Raw genomic sequence first — 21,586 nt, 5'->3', positions numbered from 1 at the left:
TTGTGCAGAGCAAAAAAAAAAAAAAAGTCAAGGAATTATAAGAGAAAAAAAAAGGATATTTTTAACCAAAATGACATTTGAGACTTCTGGGAAAATAGAGTGCTTAATTTTTGTAACGCTCGATTCAATCTTTCACAAGTCAGCACCAGGCAAAACCCTCTCCTCCGCTTGGTTACTTTTCATTGTCTGGAACATTGACGAAATAATAAACTAATATTAAGTAATATTTTAATGCAGTAATGTTTAAAATGTAAAAAGACAGTCTGGTCTCAAAGTATTTTTTAATGCACGTTGGAGTACAAATCGATTATAGGAGTTAGAAAATAAGACGTTGTGTTATTTCCTCCTCCCCTGGGTGCCTCTGCCGACAGCAGGATGCATACTTAACTACACTTTCAATAATACTCCTTTGAAAAAGAATCAAACTTTGTTGCTTAAATCATAGAAACATAGACTGTGATGGTGGATAAGAACCATTGGGCCCCATCTTGTCAGCCCATATCTCCTAATGTAAAGGCTTCTTGCCGTACTTTGTGGCCAGAACTACCATTATCCCCTTTTTTATCCCGTGCTACCCGAAATAGACAAATAATCTGCCTCAAGGGGTATACTAACTTACTTTTATACCCACTCGCTGACCACCGTTGAGGTTAATTTAAAGGGAACTCATCATCCACAAATGTAAGACTTCTTACCTATACAATCGCCAGCAAGGTGGTTACCAAAATGTATAGGCTAAACTTATCATTTTCTTGCTTATGCCAGAATAAAGAGGATTCTTTTAGCACCTCTATAAAAAAAAGGAAAGATTAAATCAGTCACCGGCATCCCGGTCACACCAACATCACGACCACCATTATTATCTAAAGACCGGGCTTGGCTGAGGCGTCCACGTTGGGCCAAAGCTTAGATCCCTCTGTTTCTGTTTTAGATTCCTACGTATTTACCATGTCGCCGATACAGTATCTGTATAATTACTCCAATTATTATGCAAAGGTCGGGCAGTGCTAATAACTCAGCGCTCTAATCTCCAGTACAATCATTAGAAGGTTACGCAGGATGACCTTCACATTTCCAAAAAAGAAGCCTCGGTAACAGGATCTTCCATCAAGGGATATACATTTTTATGGCTTGGTGATCAACAGTATCATAGCGAGGAAACATTTCATTACTTGTAAAAAAATTCGGAACTAATAAGGGGCAAAATCATTTTTGCACAAGGAACTTTAAACGATAATGTGTAACATGCACAACGGGGAGGAGAAAGCTGTTTAGTGACCTCCTACAATGAGAAACATGTGTAGAACTGACATTGGAAAAATAAACTGAATATCTTGACAAAACACTAAAAAAAAATATATATACTTTTGGAAAATAGCAAAGAACAAGATAAGGCTGCAAAAAATTTTACACATAAACTATAAAATATGTTTTGGGTTTTTTGTACACATCAACAAAAAGAGCTAAATGTATCTATTTATACTTAGATATATTGTATAAAACTACTGTATAATAAATAGAATCTACTACTACTCATACCACCTCTCCATGTACATCTGCCCTGGACAGGTGGTCCTTATGGTGGGAGAGGAACCTCCATCTCCAGTGTCCATACATTCTTGTGTCATGCCTATGCCTAAGGGTTTGTACCCCATGTTACCCCTATAATTATGCCAGGTGCCTAAGGGTTTGTACCCTCTGTTACCCCTTCAATTATACCAGGTGCCTAAGGTGCTGTACCCCTGTTACCCTTTTAATTATGCCAGATCCTTAAGGGTCTGTACCCCCTGTTACCCCTATAATTATGTCAGGTGCCTAAGGGGCTGTACCCCTGTTACCCCTTTAATTATGCCAGATCCCTAAGGGTCTGTACCCCCTGTTACCCCTATAATTATGTCAGGTGCCTAAGGGGCTGTACCCCTGTTACCCCTTTAATTATGCCAGATCCCTAAGGGTCTGTACCCCCTGTTACCCCTATAATTATGTCAGGTGCCTAAGGGTCTGTACCCCCTGTTACCCGTATAATTATGTCAGGTGCCTAAGGGGCTGTACCCCTGTTACCCCTTTAATTATTCCAGATCCCTAAGGGTCTGTACCCCCTGTTACCCCTAGAATTATGTCAGGTGCCTAAGGGGCTGTACCCCCTGTTACCCCTAAAATTATGCTAGATGCCTAAGAGTCTGTACCCCCTGTTACCCCTATAATTATGTCAGGTGCCTAACGGTCTGTAGCCCCAATGTTTTCCCCTTTTTCATGCCCCATCATGTAGAATGCACCAGCAGCATACTTAAGTATGCTTTAATAGCAGCTGGCAAGTACAAGGAAAATGAGGGCCAAACATTCATTTTCTTGCTACTATAAAAACAGAATAGAGCTAAAAAGTCATCTTTTCTGAATTGCAGCCTATGCAAAGGGTAGCTAAATTTGCATTTAAAATGAGAAAGAACCTTAGGGACCAAATTGTCTCTTTTAAACAATTGGGTTATATAGCAGCCCTGTTCTCTTAGCTAAGGATATGAACCTGGGGTATTCATTTTGTAGGGGCATGTAGGGGCATTCTACTTGGGTTCTACAGTGTATTTCGGTAACTTGATGAATGGCATTTTTACAATTCTTGGTTTAAGTAAACGAATGCTTAACAGAAATAAACTGAATTGACTTTGGATGGAAATATGTTAGTGTGATTTGTGCAGCAGTGTTGCTGAAATGTCGCTAGCAGATTGAAGGAATGTTTAAAGAGAATCTTTCAGTGAAATATTATGTAATCACTGTTAAATGCAGGCCAGCCCTTCGAAAATGATTAGAAAATAAATGTTTGTATAGTGAGTTATTATTTCTGAATTTGCTGCTTCTCCTGTAGCCTGCAGAAATTCCCAAGTGACTCCTCGTGGGCGGTACCTGCAAACAACCTGTCGCACCACTCAGATGCACTCTTAGTTATGGATTCAGGATAAGTCAACATTTTAAGAACAAATATCTGATATTTACACTTAAATACATTGCAGAACCTCCTTGGCAGACAAAGTAAAAAATGTGAAACGTAAAAATATATTTTCCACCAAGAATTCCCTTTTAGAACCGGATTCTGTTACATGCTATCAATGTATCACTCGTTCTATCTGTAGAATCTCTAAGTGGAAAATTTAGACATAAAAAAGCAGGGATGAGGTTTTCACGGGCAGGTTTTTATGTCCTGGATGAGGTTTATGGGAGTTGGAGATAGAGACCAGCAAATGATCAGCTCAGGCATAAACTATATTAAAAATGTAAATGAAAATGCCCATTGCTGCCGATAACAGTAGTAATGTATCTTTACAGAACATGCAATTTAAGGAGACCCATAACGTCATAGAGCAGGGGTGGGCAATTAATTTTCCCATGGGGCCACATGAGAAATTGGAATGGTTTTAGAGGGCCAGACCTCTACAAACTACAAACTCCGAAGCCTTGTCCATTTTGTTAACTTATGTGCTGTTTAATAAAGTTATTCAAGCCTACGTCATTGGTAGAGGTGCTTGAATAAGTAAGGCCTGAATAACTATTAGCACAGCACAGAAGTGAACAAAATGAACAAGGCTTCGGAGTGCATACCGTATTTTTCGCTCTATAAGACGCACCTGCTGATAAGACGCACCTAGATTTTAGAGGAGAAAAAAAAGGAAAAAATATTTTGAGCTAAAAAATGGGCTAAAATATTTATTACAATAACTGAATAAGCTATGAACACAGTAAGACACACGCAGTAAGACACACACAGACACAGTAAGACACACACAGACACAGTGACACACACACAGACACAGTAAGACACACACAGACACAGTAAGACACACACAGACACAGTGAGACACACACAGACACAGTAAGACACACACAGACACAGTGAGACACACACAGACACAGTAAGACACACACAGACACAGTGAGACACACACAGACACAGTAAGACACACACAGACACAGTGAGACACACACAGACACAGTGAGACACACACAGACACAGTAAGACACACACAGACACAGTAAGACACACACAGACACAGTGAGACACACACAGACACAGTAAGACACACACAGACACAGTGAGACACACACAGACACAGTAAGACACACACAGACACAGTAAGACACACACAGACACAGTGAGACACACACAGACACAGTAAGACACACACAGACACAGTAAGACACACACAGACACAGTAAGACACACACAGACACAGTAAGATACACACACACACAGTAAGACACACACACACAAACACAGTAAGACACACACACACAGTAAGACCTCCCTCCCTAACCCCCCTTCTCAGTATCTCCCCTCTAACTCCCTAACCCCCCCTTCTCAGTATCTCCCCTCTAACTCCCTAACCCCCCCTTCTCAGGATCTCCCCCCCCCGCCCCGGTCACTTACCTTAAACTCCTGTGTTGGAAGCGTGAGGCGTTTGTCTCGGGTGCCGGCGCTTCACTGCTGATCGCCGGCGTCTGACGTCATATGCCGGCGCCCAGCGTAAAGCGCCGGCACCCGAGACAAACGCTTCCAACACAGGAGTTTAAGGTAAGTGACCGGGGCGGGGGGGGACACCGGACTCATTGGTGAGTCACCAGGACACTCTTTGCGGGCCGGTCCGAGCTATTCAGCGGGCCGGATGTGGCCCGCGGGCCGTGCTTTGCCCAGGTCTGTCATAGAGTATCACTGATCCAGCTCGGGGCTTCCTGTACTAAAGTCACACTGCCATCTAGAGGTCGTACCAAGATTCAGAACTGCGTGTTTGGGACAGCGGCCTCCACAGAGCCAGATAGCAAAGCACAAATATTTTAATTATTATTATTATTTGCAGGGAGACACATTGTATAATTAGAACAGGAATAGTTGTGCCAAGCTAATTGCAGAAAAATGATGTCATCTGTCGTATCCCTCAAACGGATCCTTGTAGCTGCTAGTGTTCTACAATTAGAGTTTCCTGAAAAACCTCACACCTAACCAGAAGATCAGTAGCTAGAGATTACATTTTATATACACCTTACATTTTTTTGTGATTTTAATCGATATTTCTATCCCTTTAAAGCGGTTTCACAGACCGTGTGCCTGATGAAGGACCATATAGACAGGGTAGACTTTTCAGATGGTATTCAGTGATCACGTTACAAATCACAAAAGGCAATCCGTACGATTTGGGTTTGGGTCACAAATGCAACAGTAGGAAACAAAATCTGCCTATCTTCAACATCTCCCCGCAATACTCCACAATATACAGCATTTGTGGCTGGGCTAATTGCCATCACATGGAAGCCTGTGAGCATTTTTTCGTAAGCTAGACTTGGATCCCATAACCAGCCAGCTCTTCCACCTCATACACCTTTAATTCTGGAGTGTGTTTTGTAGGCTTTGGTTCTGTGGTTACTCACTGCCATACACACACACATATACACACACACACACACACACACACACACACACACATACACACACTGAGATCTTTCAGCTACAACCTACTCCAGGTTCTCCCTAATAAAATGGGGTTTTTTTTGCCAACCTGGGGTAACCTTGCTGTAAGCCCTTAAAAAGTCAATATTCGTGCAGAGGAAAATTGATAACATCTGGGAACTCAGAACATTCAAGTCTTGCATCTAGTTCCTTCTTGCCCTTATTTTTGTTACTAATATAGATGGTAGCTGATTACATCATGTTGGTATTCTGGGGGTTTCAGATATATGTGGTTGATTATGTTATTGAAGCCAATGACATATGATGTAATAACATGTTCTGGTGTCCGTTTGGGCTTTCCTGTTTTACGAACTGCTTCCCAAGTTGCCGTGTAAATCTTTAAGACGCGTGGATATTGGGCACTGTCTGAAACAGATGGTTAATTTTAAATCATATTCTGGATATTTTCTTTATTGGAAGCTACAATCTCTGGCATAAAAATGATTGTGTTTGTCTCATCAGGGCCAGACTTGGAATTAAAACCAGCCCTGGAAGTGATTGAATGTCAGTCCCAGCACAGATATTTTTTTGTTCAGAATAGGGACAAACCATGCACTTTTAAAGTATATTTGAAGGACATGTTAGCCATGAGGAAGATACATTTGAAGACATATATAGTTGAGAAGGAGCACCAATATAGTACGTATAACTGGAAGAAACAAATCTTAAGTACAAAATTCCCATGGCTGTATGTATGTATGTATGTATGTATGTGTTAGCGTAGAGCTGCCCCTGACCATCATCATACCCCTAACATCCTAATTCATCCCAGTACCCAACCACAATCATTATCCCCCAACCACCATATTCAAACCTCCGTAACCATATTCCTTCTCAGAAACATTTCCACCCCTACCTTTATCACCCCATATTGCACCATATTTATTTCCCCATATTAATAGCCTTCCTTTAGCTTGACCCCATTCCTATTGATACAATATTTAACAATAATTTTCATTAATTCATACAAGTTAACACAGGGCCCCGGTGCGGACATTTTCCAGCCCCCCCCCCCCCGGCTTCACAGTGCCCCCTTTGTTTCCAAACATTTGTGAGTGCTACCTTTGCCCCCCAAACAGGTTATCAGTGACATCTTTGTCCTCAAATTGTCTATGCTAATCTTATCCCAAACAACTTGTCTGTGCTGCCTAACAGCTTGCCAGTGCCATGTTAGCCCCAAACAGCATGTTTGTGAGATTTTTGCCCCAAACAGCCTGTCACTGCATCCAGACAGCCTGTCTGTGCTATCTTTGCCTTCAAACAGCTTGTCTCTGCCATCTTTGCCACCAAACAGCCAGCCTGCTCCATCTTTACTAAACAGCTTGCCAGCCCCCCCCCCCCCCCAACAGTCTGCCTGTGTCATCTTTGCCCACCCTAAAAGACCGGCCTAAAGGAAAAAGAAGCGCATCGGTCTTGTTTTGCGCATCTGCCATATGTGCATATAATTAGACGGTCAGCCTCAGGACCGGCTGCAAAGGTAAATGATGTCAGCCATCTAGGCCTGTTGGGCATTTGCTGGCTTGTCAGATGGCCAGCCCATAACTGTTCAACCTTTTGGACAAAGTTCTGTAGACCACCAGGAGAACAACTCTCTTCCAACTCTTGGCCCTGTTTCAGCTGCCTCTTTTCCCAGAAATATCCACCAGAGGACCACTGTCCTGTTTTACCGTCTGGCACCTACATAGTTAAACAGCTGAGTCCTTTTATTATTCCCTAGAATTCATTTCTAATTTAAAACACACGTGGATCGCTAAATAAGCTGTAGGCTCACATGGTGACCCTGCGCTGGTTCTATTTGTATGTTGTCTTTGGATCCTGTTGTGCTAGATACAATAATAATAATAACTGTGATACTTTGTTTTTCTTTATCTGGCTTATCCCTGATCTCCTTTAGGAAGTATGTTTTTAAGAAAAGCACAAGATACTGTCCACGGGCTTCTGCAACAATCTAAGCCAAGTAAAAATGGATGGGAACCTTTTCAGCTCTGAGATAATAATAATAGGGATATATTGGTTAAGTGCTACACTCTTCTGGTGAAAACTACTCTCCGGTGAAAAATTAGATCCTGTTATTGATATACTATATAAAAATGAATGTATGATGTGCCGGGTTTGGCAGCCACGGGAAGTCAATCACCACTACAAAAAGTCTCATAAAAAGCAAGATCCCCTCTGTAGGAAAGTACTGAAATCTGATATCTCCATAAGATTAAAAAATCACTTCCAAGGTTGTACAGCTTGGTTACGTACGCTCCCATGCCTCACGCCCGTATTATCCAGTGACTACATTGCGGTTGGACAGATGGTTCAATTATTCAGTTCATGTAAGGACTGTTTGAGGTTGGAGACGTTTCCATCTGTATTGTACATAGGTAGAGTGTAAAAACACAGCAGCAATATCTTGGGAGAGTAACCTAAACACCCTCTTGTATGTATATATAATAATAATATATATATACACACACACCCATCAGCCATAACATTGTGTAGGTTCCCCTTTCACCGCCAAACTAGCCCTGGCCCGTCGAGGCATGGACTCCAGTAGACCTCTGAAGCTGTGCTGTGGTATTCGGCACCAAGACATTAGCAGCAGGTCATTTAAGTCCTGTAGGTTGCGAGGTGCGGCCTCCATGGATGCGTCCCGGTGCCACGTGTTCTCCAGGTAAGCGACGCACCCGACGTGATTCATCAGACCAACCACTCTGTGGTCCAGTTGTAGGCGCTTTCGGCAGCGGACAGGGGTCAGCATGGGCACCCTGACTGGTCAGCGGCTACGCTGTCCCGTACGCAGATCTGACACCTTTCTATCAGAACCAGCATCTACTTTTTCAGCAATTTGAGCTACAGCAGCTCGTCTGTTGCATTTGACCCCATGGCATCCATGACCCTTGGCCACCCATGACCCTGTCACCGGTTCACCACTTTTCCTTTCTTGGACCGCTGCAGACCAGGACCCTCACAAAAGCTGCAGTTTTGGAGAAGATCTGACCCAGTCATCTCGCCATCACAATTTGGCCCTCATCAAAGCCGATCAGATCCTTACGCTGCCCATTTTTCCTGCTTCTATCACATCAACTTTGAGGATGAAATGTTCACTTGCTGCCTAATACCCCCCCCCACTGACAGGTGCCATGATTTTCCGTGTTATTCACTTCACCTGTCAGTGATCAGAATGTTATGGCTGATTGATTACATATATAATTATTTATTTTATTCAAACATATTCAGTTTGTCTGTGTGAAATGTGATTGTGAAATTCACCATTTACTTCATATCTGCGAGTTCTCATGGTGTTCTTACATTACATTGTCGGGTACCCTGTGATATTCCATACTGAAAATGTAGTGATATTAATCCTTTATTAATACTGTGCCCCCTGAAATGTTAGGGGGCATGCTGCATTTGCTTTTAAGAAAAATATGTATATTGGTTTAAGAGTAGAGTTCAGATAAGAACTTCAATTGAAAAAGAGACCTCGGAGACTTTTCATGTTCATCTGTGTTTTTGTTGGCCCCATAACCTGTTTCAGCTTTAACTAAAGACCGCATTTGTGAATTGTTAGCTCCTGGTGTAACAGCACTAGAGTAGAACAAGAACTCTATAACAAAGCCTTTAGCTGAATACGTATTACAAAAATATAGGTCTGTACTGAGTCCAGCTTTTCCGGCAGTGTCAATATTCTATGGCCCAGCGCAGGCAATCTTCGGCTCTCCTGATGTTGTGGACTATATTTCCCATGATGCTCTTACAGTCATAATGCTGGCAAAGCATCAAGGGAAATGTAGTTCACAACATCTGGAGAGCCAAAGGTTGCCTACCCCTGGCCTAGCGGAATCAGCTGCGTTAAAATAATATATTGGAATGTTTTTAGGTTTTGTTGTTGAATGTGAAGCGTTTGTACAGGTGACAGAGTGTCTATAATTAAAGGGACTCCCGAGAACCCAATCACAGTCTGGGTCTGTCGGAATTTTCCCGGCAGACTAGGTCTAGAGATGTGACAGCAAGTTTTGGGGTTACTGGTTCCAAGCTCTGGAAGCAGTGCCGCGTCTCCAATTATTCCTCCCCTTGGCTTTGTTATGGTTGCTTTGGTCCATTATCTTGTTAAATATTAACCAGTATAACTTTACAACTTTGTATTTTTTTACCATTAGATATTGATGAATGTGCGGTCAAAAATGAGACTGTCTGCTCCCAAATTTGTATCAACACACCAGGAAGTTACAGATGTGAGTGTCTGGAGGGATATGTCCTGGAAGAGGATGGTAAAACTTGCACAAAAGGATCTCAAGGTAGGAATACTTTCTCTCCTATCCTGTTTTCTAAAATGAGACAAAGAAAAACAGAAAATCACTGCATTAGCTATGGAATATGTAGGACATCTTGGTCCTTCTTGCTGGATGTTGGCTGGAGGTCCATTGAGATGCCTGCAAGAACCAACCTCCTGATGACATCTATAAGGTTGATCCTTAATAATATTTAATGTTTCTCCATATAATGTTGGTTTTCCATTTTCATATTTATTTTATTTTGTTAAAAAAATAGTAAGATCATGATTAAAAAAAAAGCCCAGGGGAAAAAAAAAACTACATTTCAGCAGAAAATGCCTTCAAGACCATTATTATAATTTAGGAAGGTTAGATAAATTCAGCCAAAAAAATGAAAGTTAAATAAAAGTTGGAATAAATATTAATGAAAGATGCAGCAACTCCCCTGACAATCTAAAGATCGAAGTTCGGCTCCCCGCATCGTCCTTTTTTAAACCCAAGTCAGCTCAGAAACATTGGGAATTCCATATATCTTCACAAAAAGAAAAATAATCCAAGTTAATCTCATTTACTTTGTCTGGAACTGTTTTAGAAATTAAGATGAATATCTGTCCAGCTACATAATAGCTTATGTTTTCTAACGTAGATCAAACGCAGCCTTTTTGGGGAATGCTATATTTTTGGGGGGATGTTTTATTTTGTAAAATTTATTACCTGCAATTCTTAGACGCGTGCTGTGGAAATATTATTAATTGTTACAGAATAAATTGCTAACGCGTTTTCACAACATACGAAACAGAATTCTTTTTTGATGATAACCAAATGCATGAGGTTGTTTCACGTTCTCATAGCGTGCCGTACTCTGTCGTTACAATTACTTTGATTTGTGACGGCCGGCTTTAATATTTGCCTCATGGAAGTATGTATATATTTCTTTGGATCCCACGGAGCATAAAACAAAGTGTTTTATGCCCTAATATAGGTCGACATTAACAAAAACCTGGTTTTATCTTCCAATAAACGCCATTTATCTACAGACCAGGAGGCCGCCATTGTTGTCAGTCATGTGATATATTGGGTGACTCTCTCTGCTCAAACACCACACTGAGATGACTCTTTATGGCTATGCTAATGAAGTCCAGTCCTCCATAGATCTGATACTTGTAATACAAAATGGTGGAATGTTGGCTTTTTGAATGTTATGCTTCCTGACTATTTGCATGTCCCCCCCGCCCTATAAATGTACTCTTTCCTCCCATCTCCCACCATTACTCTTATACCTGTTATGTAGAGTCCCCGACCTCATTCTGTCAGTATCTCCCCAATTTAGTCTAGCATTAAAGACTCACTTAAATCTTGTCTCTTTGGAAAAACGTACAATCTTCTCTTAATACCCACAACCTGCATTGCCGGACAAGCCTGTTTGCTTCCCAAGCTGTGATATCACCATATCATCTTCTTACCCACTTCTTATTATTATAATGAGACCCCCTTTGCCCAAGCAGTCCCTTACTTTCTGTCCCAATCCCCCCCATCTCATAATATTTAAGTATGCGAGAGCAGGGCCCACTTTTCTCTTTCTGTACCCATAAGAGTTTTACTCATGTTATTGTTAATTTAGTATGTTCCCCACATTGCTATAGCTCTATGGAATCTATAAATAAAAGGATTACACTAAATTCATACTCACCGGTAAGCAATTTAGCTCCCAGGGTACAAATATGAAAAATCTCTACTAATCACTCAAAATCGCATACACATTTAGTGAGGATAACTCATAACCACATTACAGCAAGCGCTGATACAGTCTGAACCACTGTGAGTCTAATAAGATCAAAGTAAACTTCTGGGCATCTAATTAAGATCAAATTCAATTTAGTAAAACTAGCTGTAAACATCTGTAGAGATCCAAAATATCTTGAGATCTTTAAGAAATGTGTTAAACCTTTATTTTCACAGTTTCTTAAAGTTATGTATTATAATACAATTATACTAACTAGTGAGGTCCATGTAGTGCAGGGGATTTATGCCTGGAAAAGTATCGGCGTTCAATTGAAAATACTCCATCCAAGTTTTTTAATTGAACCTCTTGCTACAAATGTAGCAGTTTCAAGCCTTGGGTTTTCACCTTTTATGTAAGTTCACTTGTCTTGGCCACATGCCAGAAATGTATCTTAATTTGCGATTAACTAAGCAGAGTAAACAGTGGTGTATTTAAGACACTGTGTGACAGAAGATGACAATATATCCCAGTGTGCCATGTCTGGCAGTGTCTTTTAATGCAGTCTATGGAGGCATCTGAGCTGGTTGGGGGGGGGGGGAAGCTCTCCTGCAAAGATCTCAACGGGTCTGTACCTGAGCAGCAGGGCTGCTGCCCTCTAGACCTCCCCGAATACATCACTGGACCATATTACATATGTATGGAGAACATGTGACTTTAAAGAAGTACACCAACATGACTCGATGGGTTTGGGAGATCCATAAGTGAAAGAGAGTGGATGGATGGGAAACATAGTTTGATGTTCCATAAATATATAAAACAATCACAGAAACAAAAATGGAGGAAAAGTAAATTGATGATACTAGAATCTGCCACTGCATCATGTATTACCACTTATCCATTATCCACAACCAATAGGTCTTAGTGGCCATAACATTGGCCATTTACTAACTTAGTCGTCACGTCATATTCAGTCACATTCAGTCACATTCAGTGACCTGTATGCATACCCCAGGCCAGGAGAATAAACAAGCTGGTAATAAATGAACACCAGCGTCTTGTTAGTGATTGGCTAAGTGGTGGTAACGGAGAACAGGCACCCATTAGCTTAATGGCTGGAATTCCGATGTATCACTGATTGCTTAATGGGTGTAACCTAAAAACTATAGTTTCAATCTACATTCTGAAAATAACTTTTGTATCTACTTAGTATTTTCATCTTAAAGATGTTAACAATTAGTGCATTCCAGGCTAACAAACATTTTTATTTTTCAGGAGAATTTGAGAAATCAAACAATGTGATGAAAGCCGGGGTCTGTTCTGACACTTGCAAGGAGTTTCATCAGATAAAGCAAACTGTTTTACAACTTAAACAAAAGGTACAAACGTGTTTTTTTTAGCAATCCGCAATTTCATATTGATGTCTCCCTTTTCCTCCGGGATGTCCCTCCTCTCTAGTGTTCTCCATTAATTGTGGGTCCAGTTTGATGATCCAACCTCAGGCTGATACTTGGATTCTCAGGAGTTCGAGGCGAAGCCAAACTTCCCTTAAATGTCTTCTCCCCTTTAGTATTTTTCAGATAACATAAACGATTCCCTTAAGTCTGGCTTGGTTCACAGCTCAGAGTCTGCTTCTGCCCTCCGCGCCACTGGCCATCTCACCCACTTCTGGCAAGGAAGATTCCCATACTGATATCATTACGTTCAAATGCCCAATGTGTCCAGGAATCAGTGGAGATATTCAACGTTATTACATTAATAGGGCCGAATGACTTCAGTGCAACTGACAAACATGGCTTGAAAACAAGCAGCAAAATTTTTTATCTTAGTTATTGTGCCGCAACAAGAAAACACTCCATGCTGTCCAGATAAATGCTATAATAAATTGCATTACAATTAATAGTATAATAACGACATTACAGGGAGTTATTTCTTCCAAGATATATATATATATATATATATATATATATATATATATATATATCACGATAAAGGTACAAAAGATTTACTAACAGGAAATCGTTATTTAGTTAAAAACAAGACATTTCCTGAATGTTTTACATTAAAAATTAAGTACAGTAATTACTATATAATATATATATATAATATTAATTGCAGTTTTTGCAATCTGACTGTATAGATATATTCATCTTTCCTTAAAAATTGTATAAACGTAAGGAACATAAGTCTTTTTTCCCAATTCAAACAGTTTGCTAACAAACTGGAAAGGCCACATACAAACCGTAGATAGCTTCAAATCAGTTTGGATGTAGGAGGAGAATTGGGTGGGTGTGGCTAAACTTCGCTCCCCTCCTCATTCACTCGTGTTAGCCACACCCACTCTAGTTACCCTACCTCTGGAGTGGGTGTGGCTATAAATCAAGAGAATGAGAAGAGTGACCAGGAGACCCGGGAAGCAGATCTTCATCCAGAGACTCTGGTTCTAACCCAGGGAGTTCCCATGTAGGGTAATACACAGATCATATAGTAACTATATGTTAATAGAAACGTGTAATATTCTGATCTAACAGCGGTGGTATATTATTTCATATGATTTGTTATTTTTGGGACCACCTCTCCAAAATTAGCGCTGAGGGAGACAGGTGCCTGCCAAAGGCTTATCCTGTTGGCTAACCGCGCCATCTAAACGTTCAGCTCATTTCACAAATCATTAAGTTTTTATAATCTTATATCCTGTTCGGCTGAAACATGATGGGTTATGGGGAAATTGGTTTGTGGCAGTAAGAGCTATAACATAAGAGTGTTTTCTTGGCCTGTCCCCGATAGCTAAACATCTCTGAACATGAAACTCTGAAATCATTACAGTAAAATGTAAGAATTGTGTGCGCACACCCATAACGCAGCGTATTTTACCATTAATTACTTTTCTGTTGCTGTATAACATTTGCATCTGGAAATTGCTGAAAGGTGGGATCCCTTAGATAGATAGCGGTTGTAAAAAATGAATTTAATAAAAATAATTATTGAATCGTAGCTTCATTTTAAGCCACTCAAACAGTTCTGCAGTTTCTCGCTCTTCATTTTTCCAAAAAAAGGGGGAAAACAATTGTGAAAAAAATAATAAAAAATGTATATAAAAAGAATGAAAACATGTAACACATATAGGATTTATATATATATATATATTAACATAATCTTATTTTGATTACTTTCTAGTTAGCGCTGCTACCAAACAGCGTTTCTGAATCAAGCAAACAAATTACAGTCGACAAGGTGTTGGCCTCCACCATGTATGTTCAGGGACCACCTGGATTACCAGGAGCACAAGGACCACCAGGTAACCTTAATGAAATCACACACAGCGGTATCTGAATTCTAAACGCACATAGTTTTAGAATGCCGCTGTGATATGGGAAAGCATCCAAAAACATGTAATTTATTCTCAATAAGGGGAATTTGGTTTGGTACTGGCCGAGAGAAATCTGTTTAGAAGCTTAGCACCCTACGAGTGACCCAAACCGTGATAATTCTCGGGTTCCGTGAACCCCCCAGGAATTATTATAACGAATATTCAATAATATGTAATCGGGCCAAACTTAGCATTTATATCCAGTGGGAGCCCTTTGCACTTGGATGCCTGCCAAGCTCAACAATGAATGTATTAATGGCCGTCGACACTGCATTTCGTATTGTTACGTATATAAATCTCATCCGGCAATGGCTTGATACTCAACTTTTTCTGTTACTTTGTTTGTTTTGCAATGAACTGATTTATGTGGCGGCTGATGGCAAAACTCATATAAATAATTACTTACTTGAATTAAACTCAACTCTGTTCTCAACCAAGCAGATTCCAACAAGAGGAGACGTTAGGGCTAATAATCTAGTAGTTAAGGAGCAGTTAAGGTAGCTGCTCCCAAAGATCTTTTCTTGGCAGATGATTGACATTTTAATTTGTAAACCCAATTTCATTCGTTTATTAAGAATCTTGAGCTCTAAAATGTGCATTTGGCAAATCCACTTCAAAAGCTGCATCAAGACGCTACATGCAGAGGATAAATGGTGCTAACTTATTTGGAGGCATCTGGGCTCAAATTCCGAATCTGCGCTGAAGACTGGGAAAACAAGGATTGTAAAATCCATCCCATGTGTGGTTAATCTCAAAATATCAAATCACAACCAAACACATTTAGGGCAAATTGGCACTTTGGAAATAAAAAAAGTTACGCAATGCCATTTGTGGTTGCGTTTAAAGATACTCGTGATTCTAGGAACCTTTGATGATAGATTTGCTTTATGGTGTCGCTGGATCATCTGGCGCGTAACCAGCTAACAGTTCTTGGTCTAAGAATTTTTATGACATGTTAACATTTCCCATCCATTAATGTTTAAATATAAAAAAAAAACGTGCTTACATTCCACAGAGGGGTCTGGAAAAAGTTAGAATAATTCCGTGCTCATTAATTCTGGTTCATCTCATGTCAGGCATTCAACTTTCACTTACACATTCTATTGTTATTTTCAACACTGAAGGGGAAGATCTGCTAAGCGATGAGTTTATTCCACCTGCGGAAACTCCGGTGTTGCTCTACAGAGTCAGATGGAGGGAAGGATTTTTTGCTAATAGGAAATCTCACAACATTCTTCTACCTTATGCTCTTTATTTTACTATGCTCAGTACACAACTCTGTATACATCTACTATACAAGCTAAGGAATATGTTGTCCTTTTTAACCTAAAAAAAGTAGTAGTAGTAGTATTATATATTAAACTGGAGAATTAGGCATTGTATGCTGTCTACTAATAGCAGGGATAATGCAACTGGATTTACCAACAGCCTGGCTTCCCAAGGAATCTGCTGGTGCTATATACATTCATATAATGTAATGTCTGGCTCAGTAGATAGTGTTTGTAGTGATTTAGGGCATATCTCCCATCACTACATACTGAGCCAGGCACTGATGGTAGTACAGCATAACTCCCAAAACTATACAATGAATAGGACATTGACAATGGTACAGCATAACTCCCACACTCTCTCTCTCTCTCTCTCTCTCTCTCTATCTATCTCGCCTCCACTTCATTGTTCCTTTTGGCTCTTATTCTGTCTCCTTCCGTTGCGGTGGGCGCATTGATTTTAAGACGGTTAGAGGGAGTTGTTTGATCTCCCCAACACAGGCTGCTCCTCTAGCTGCAGACATTATAGTCTGTCTCTGGAGGGGCGTGCACCCGATGCCGGCCTGGTGGCACCCCCTTGATGAGTGACAGCCAGCGTGGACTGCCCCCCACGTCCTCACCCTAGGTACGGTACTGTCTGCCTCTCTTAATGCAATATGGGTGTTGTTCCAAATTAACAGGTGTTAGCATCGTTTCCTGTAATTCTACAAGTCCAGGCGCCTTTCACTGTATTTTAGGATTTTAATAATAATCTGTAATTCCTTGATTTTCTTTCTCTTCTAAGGATTACCAGGTCCTAAAGGCAGTGCGGGTCAGCCTGGACCTCCTGGTCCCCCAGGTCCAAGAGGATTCATGGGACCGATTGGACCTACTCCGGATATATCTCACATTAAACAAGGCAGAAGAGGGCCCGTGGTTCGTATAATTTGTATATTCTAGATTTTTTTTAAACATTCTGTTATAAGTGTTTTGTTTTAAATCATTCTGCTTTTTGTCCACCAGGGCCCAACAGGAGCACCAGGAAAGGACGGCGCTAAGGTATATTTGATATTATTTTACACAGTAGACTTGCCTCCTCAGCCAAAACCCAACACTAAATGAAGGTCGGCTGGGGATATATATTGGGTTTTATTCAGAAACCTATAACTACTGAGGATTTCAGCTCTTGGACTTCTTTATTTATCATAAAGGGCCAATTCCATTGAGCTTCTTCTGGAAAAAGAGCTAAACTGACCGTGCACAAAGTAGTGTTAATGTGTCGAGAGTTCCTGAAGGGCATTCAGTGACTTAATTATACATTATGCAGGGCCAGCCCTTGGAGGAGAAGCTCCCTGGGTTTGTTAATTTATAATGTAGAGTGTAATCAGGAAGCTGAAGTGTTCTGCCCTCCTGCAATCCCCGGGTTAATGAATACACCTCATAGCATGACCTAAACCACTGAACCAAAATGTATTTGCAAAACATTGCCTTAATGTTCCTCGTATCATTTACCCGACTAAAAGTTACTTTTACTTTACAACTAGATCTTTTTTGGAGATTAAGTCTAAGATAAGAGTGGTGATTTTTGTTTTACACTTAACATTAATAAATTTGGAATAAGGGCAAACCTTCAAAAAACAGGAACTTGATGCCCACAATACTGCTTTAGAATAATAACATTGTATTTGTTTATTCCAGGGTGACAGAGGACCTCCTGGTCCAAGAGGACTACCAGTAAGTTTTAACAACTTCTTATAAGCAAAGACCACGTAACTAACACATGACATACAGTTTGTGTAAAAAAATCTAAGCGTTTTTGGACCACCCAGGTACCCATAAAATTAGTGACCTACATACTGTGGGGGGGATTATGGGGGCACATTTTTAGCATCAGGTTTAGGTAGTTAAGTCGAACAGCCTCCGTCACACCGCTGCCCCCCCGATGCATGGTATTTTTATTTAGGTCTTCGGTGACATTTTTGATAGGGTCTGCCAGTTAAGTGGTTGTCCCCACAGGTGACGTGTTTCTGTTTTTATGGCTCTCCCCGTCTGAGAACCTGGTTCGTGAACTTGCAGTGATGCTTGTTGGACTGTTTCTTGGACAATGTCCTAGCGGTTTTCTTGTAAATATCTGTCTTCTGATGCATTATGGTGGAATCGTAACTCTCTGAAAGTTAATAAAACAAATGTAATCACCGACAACTTTGACAATAATAAAACATAACAATCCTGCCTCCTGAAGATTTTATCTGTTCATAAATCACTAGGCAGCCGAGATGGATGCTTTTGTTAGTGGCAGATAAAGGTTATCCACAGTAATTCTGGTGGAACAAAAAGTATTTTTACAATCAAAAAACTTATGCACTACAAGGTTGAATCAAAAACATAAAATTGGACCTATTTTTTTGTATTTTTTATTTATTAAACAATGTAGTGGCCTAATGTTAATTGGGATTCGTCAAACTACTGGTTCTGACCCACAGACAGTTCAGTTTTACCAGTTGTTGCTCTATATAACCTAATAGAGGATTAACCCTAATGATGTATTATATTGGATCAAAGCATATATCGGATCCATTTATTATGTGGGAGGCTTTTTTTGTTGTTGAGATTTTAGAATCTATGGAGGAAAGTGCTTATAGTATGTTAGACCCAAGTTCCTTTATTTTGTTTTGAGGGGTCTTGGTTGTCCCCCCAGCAGATATATTACACATTAACTAGCAGATGACATTCTAGGGTGCATATGAGTATATTATGGGCACACATGACTATGTTAGACCCCTACTAATTTATCTAATTTATACTAAATTCTATGTATTGTATAGATATTGTTTTTACAGATATACCCTATACCTATACATTGATTATGATGATATTTTTGTAATTATTTCTATTATTTTTTCATTTTTATTTATGGAATATTTATATTTATATCCATAAGTGGTTGCATATCATTAAAAATGTTTTTATTTGCAGGGTCCTCCAGGGTCCTTTGATTTCTTGCTTTTAATGATGGCCGACATCCGGAACGACATTGCGGAACTGCAGGACAAAGTATTCGGTCGTCGGACTCATTCTTCGGCAGAAGAGTTCCCCTCGCCTCAAGAGTTTTCCAACCACCATGATACTTTGGACTTTGGTTCTGGGGAGGATTATAAACAAAGAACTGTATCAAAAAACCTAAGAACAGACAAAAAAGGTCACCATTAACTCCGAAGTGTTCAGATGAAAATAATATTTTTTTTTTCATTTTATAAAAAAGATGCACTGATAATGTAAAGAGTATCTATTTTTGACTTTTTTTGTTGAATCTATTGTTAATAATGTTATTTGTATTATTCTAATGCTTTTTTGTACAGAAGTGTACTCTTAAAATGTGGGTAGACTTGGTGCAGTTATATAGATGACATTCAACTCCCATTATATGCTGCCATGTAGATCTGGCTGTAAGGTGCCATGTGGCAGAGGATCATGGGATTTGTAGTTGGAGAGCTGCATATTGTCTACCTGTGCTCTAGGACCGATAGTATACATGGGTGGGAACTGGAGATTATATGGCTTCTTGTTTCATTTGGATAGTGCAGTCACATTTCTTTTACTTATAAAACTGAACAAAAACAGTGGAAGAGACTGTCTGGAGTCAGAAACTGCACTAGAATCTCAATTTATAAAATAGGGATGTCGGGTTTGGCCTTGTGCACCATAATCTTGCCGGAATTATTTATTTTGAATATATTGTACCATAAAGAATACATTGAGCATTTACAAACACAGCAATACAACCGCAAGGTTACATATGTAAAACAATGAAAATACAAAGGAATTAAGTCAAATTAAACATTAAAGGTGGTGGCATTTTGATTCAAAATACATTTTTTAAACATTCTAATTAATATGTAATCCAGAGAATAAAGAGGTTGTATGTGTTCTATTTCATGTGCCCTTATGTTTGCTGGTGGGTCATAATGTTAACATTTGGGAGATACATTTTCTGTGTCTGTTTCCCCCAGCAGGTGGCGCTGTCTGGATGTTAGTTCTAGCCACAGCAGTAGGACCTCCAGGTCTCTATGGTAAAGGAGGTAGCAGCCCAGAAGGGTTTATCTCTACCGTCTATCCAAACAATAATAACGACAACTATCAGAAAACATCATGAATATCACTGTTGTTTCGGTATTTAGGTTGTTTCGCCTTTTTTTTGTTAGAGAAAAAAATAAAAAGCTCAATTACCAAATTGAATTACCAAAAAATATAAGTGCACATAAAACAACAGTCACATTGTAAGACTGCTTCAAGATGGACGTCTTAATAAATTCTCCAATTGCTTCAATGACCTCCCCAGGCTGGCCAACTTCCTATGTATTATTATACAGTAGTGTTAATTATGTCCTAAAAGATCCACGTGTGGCCCTCAAGGACCAGAGTTTGACATACCCTGCTGTAAGAATAAAAAAAAGCACAAATATATATTATATAGGAGCCCCTTCACACACAAGTTAGTTTTAAAGTTGCTGTTCCACTTAGATAAAACATAATTGGATTGTCATCTTTTTCAGTAATATAACGAGCAACACAGAAGCATTTTCATTTGTTATTGCAATAAGCAATGAGCACCTGTTTTTGTGTCCCATGACAATTACATGTTTCCATCAAAATTATGAATGAGGAGAGAAAGCAGCAGCACTAGTAATCATATTTCTAATACTTCACTTAAAATCAATTTGTTACAATCAGCAGAGTAGGTGGGACAGCACCTTTAATTGGGTGAATGTTAATAAAATGCTATATAACACGTGAATTGGATTGCAAGATGACGTGGTTCTTAAAATGTACAAGCAGGCAAACAAAAATAATTTTGATTTTGACCTAATTATATGCGATTATTCCCAACAAATAACCATTTATCCTAAATAATTTGCATTCATATGAAATTATCGTGATTCGTGTGTCCTGACCCTTCTGGAAGAAAGGTTGCCATTGTGTCCTAAATTCATGTTCCTGAATGTGTGTTAAATGTGTTTATTTTGTTTTATAAATGGTACTTAACGCTATGTCTGCCATGGAGAGGTGAGAGGCACCAGCAGAGCCAGACCACGATGCATATGAGCCGAGCCGACTCTCTCACCAGACATCCAGGACCCTGCGTTGACAACGCGAAAAATGCTTAGAACCTAATAAAAAATAAAATAAAAAAAACCCCAAAGATACAAAAATATTTCATGCACTATATAGTTATGTAAGCATTTTTTTTATAAACATAAAGTATTTTTCTAAATTTGTACTTGTTTGTCATATGTTAAATTTAACCCTGACTGATGAGCAACATCTTATAGTTGTGGAGTTTTAAGAATCAATAACTGCTTCCAAAGATGACGGATGTTCTCTTCTGTGCCATCTTTCATTTTTTAACATCGCTAAATATGCTGTTTGTTGAATCTTTGGGGGGGGGGACTCTGTCCAGTCTCGGCAACATCCTGACCCATTCCTGCCACTTTA

At 39.7% G+C, this 21,586-nt stretch overlaps 1 protein-coding gene across 1 annotated transcript in view; it reads left to right on the top strand.

The window, feature by feature from the left end:
* The window catches only part of LOC149284240 (collagen and calcium-binding EGF domain-containing protein 1-like), a 137,768-nt gene extending 118,465 nt beyond the window's left edge, over positions 1-19,303 (top strand). Inside the window, exons 5-11 of the mRNA XM_089497008.1 lie at positions 9,643-9,780; positions 12,752-12,855; positions 14,654-14,774; positions 16,899-17,029; positions 17,117-17,152; positions 17,792-17,827; positions 19,070-19,303. Of these exons, the coding sequence (XP_089353134.1) occupies positions 9,643-9,780; positions 12,752-12,855; positions 14,654-14,774; positions 16,899-17,029; positions 17,117-17,152; positions 17,792-17,827; positions 19,070-19,303 (800 nt within the window). The remainder of the gene's footprint in view (positions 1-9,642; positions 9,781-12,751; positions 12,856-14,653; positions 14,775-16,898; positions 17,030-17,116; positions 17,153-17,791; positions 17,828-19,069) is intronic.
* Positions 19,304-21,586: the final 2,283 nt, after the last annotated feature.

The sequence above is a fragment of the Sceloporus occidentalis genome, unplaced genomic scaffold (genome assembly GCF_023333645.1).
Source record: "Sceloporus occidentalis isolate IW3139 unplaced genomic scaffold, rSceOcc1.0.p SCAF_97, whole genome shotgun sequence".
NCBI classification, from domain to species: Eukaryota; Metazoa; Chordata; class Lepidosauria; order Squamata; family Phrynosomatidae; genus Sceloporus; species Sceloporus occidentalis.
Note: the sequence above shows the minus strand (reverse complement) of the source record. Positions and strands in the feature narration are given on the sequence as shown.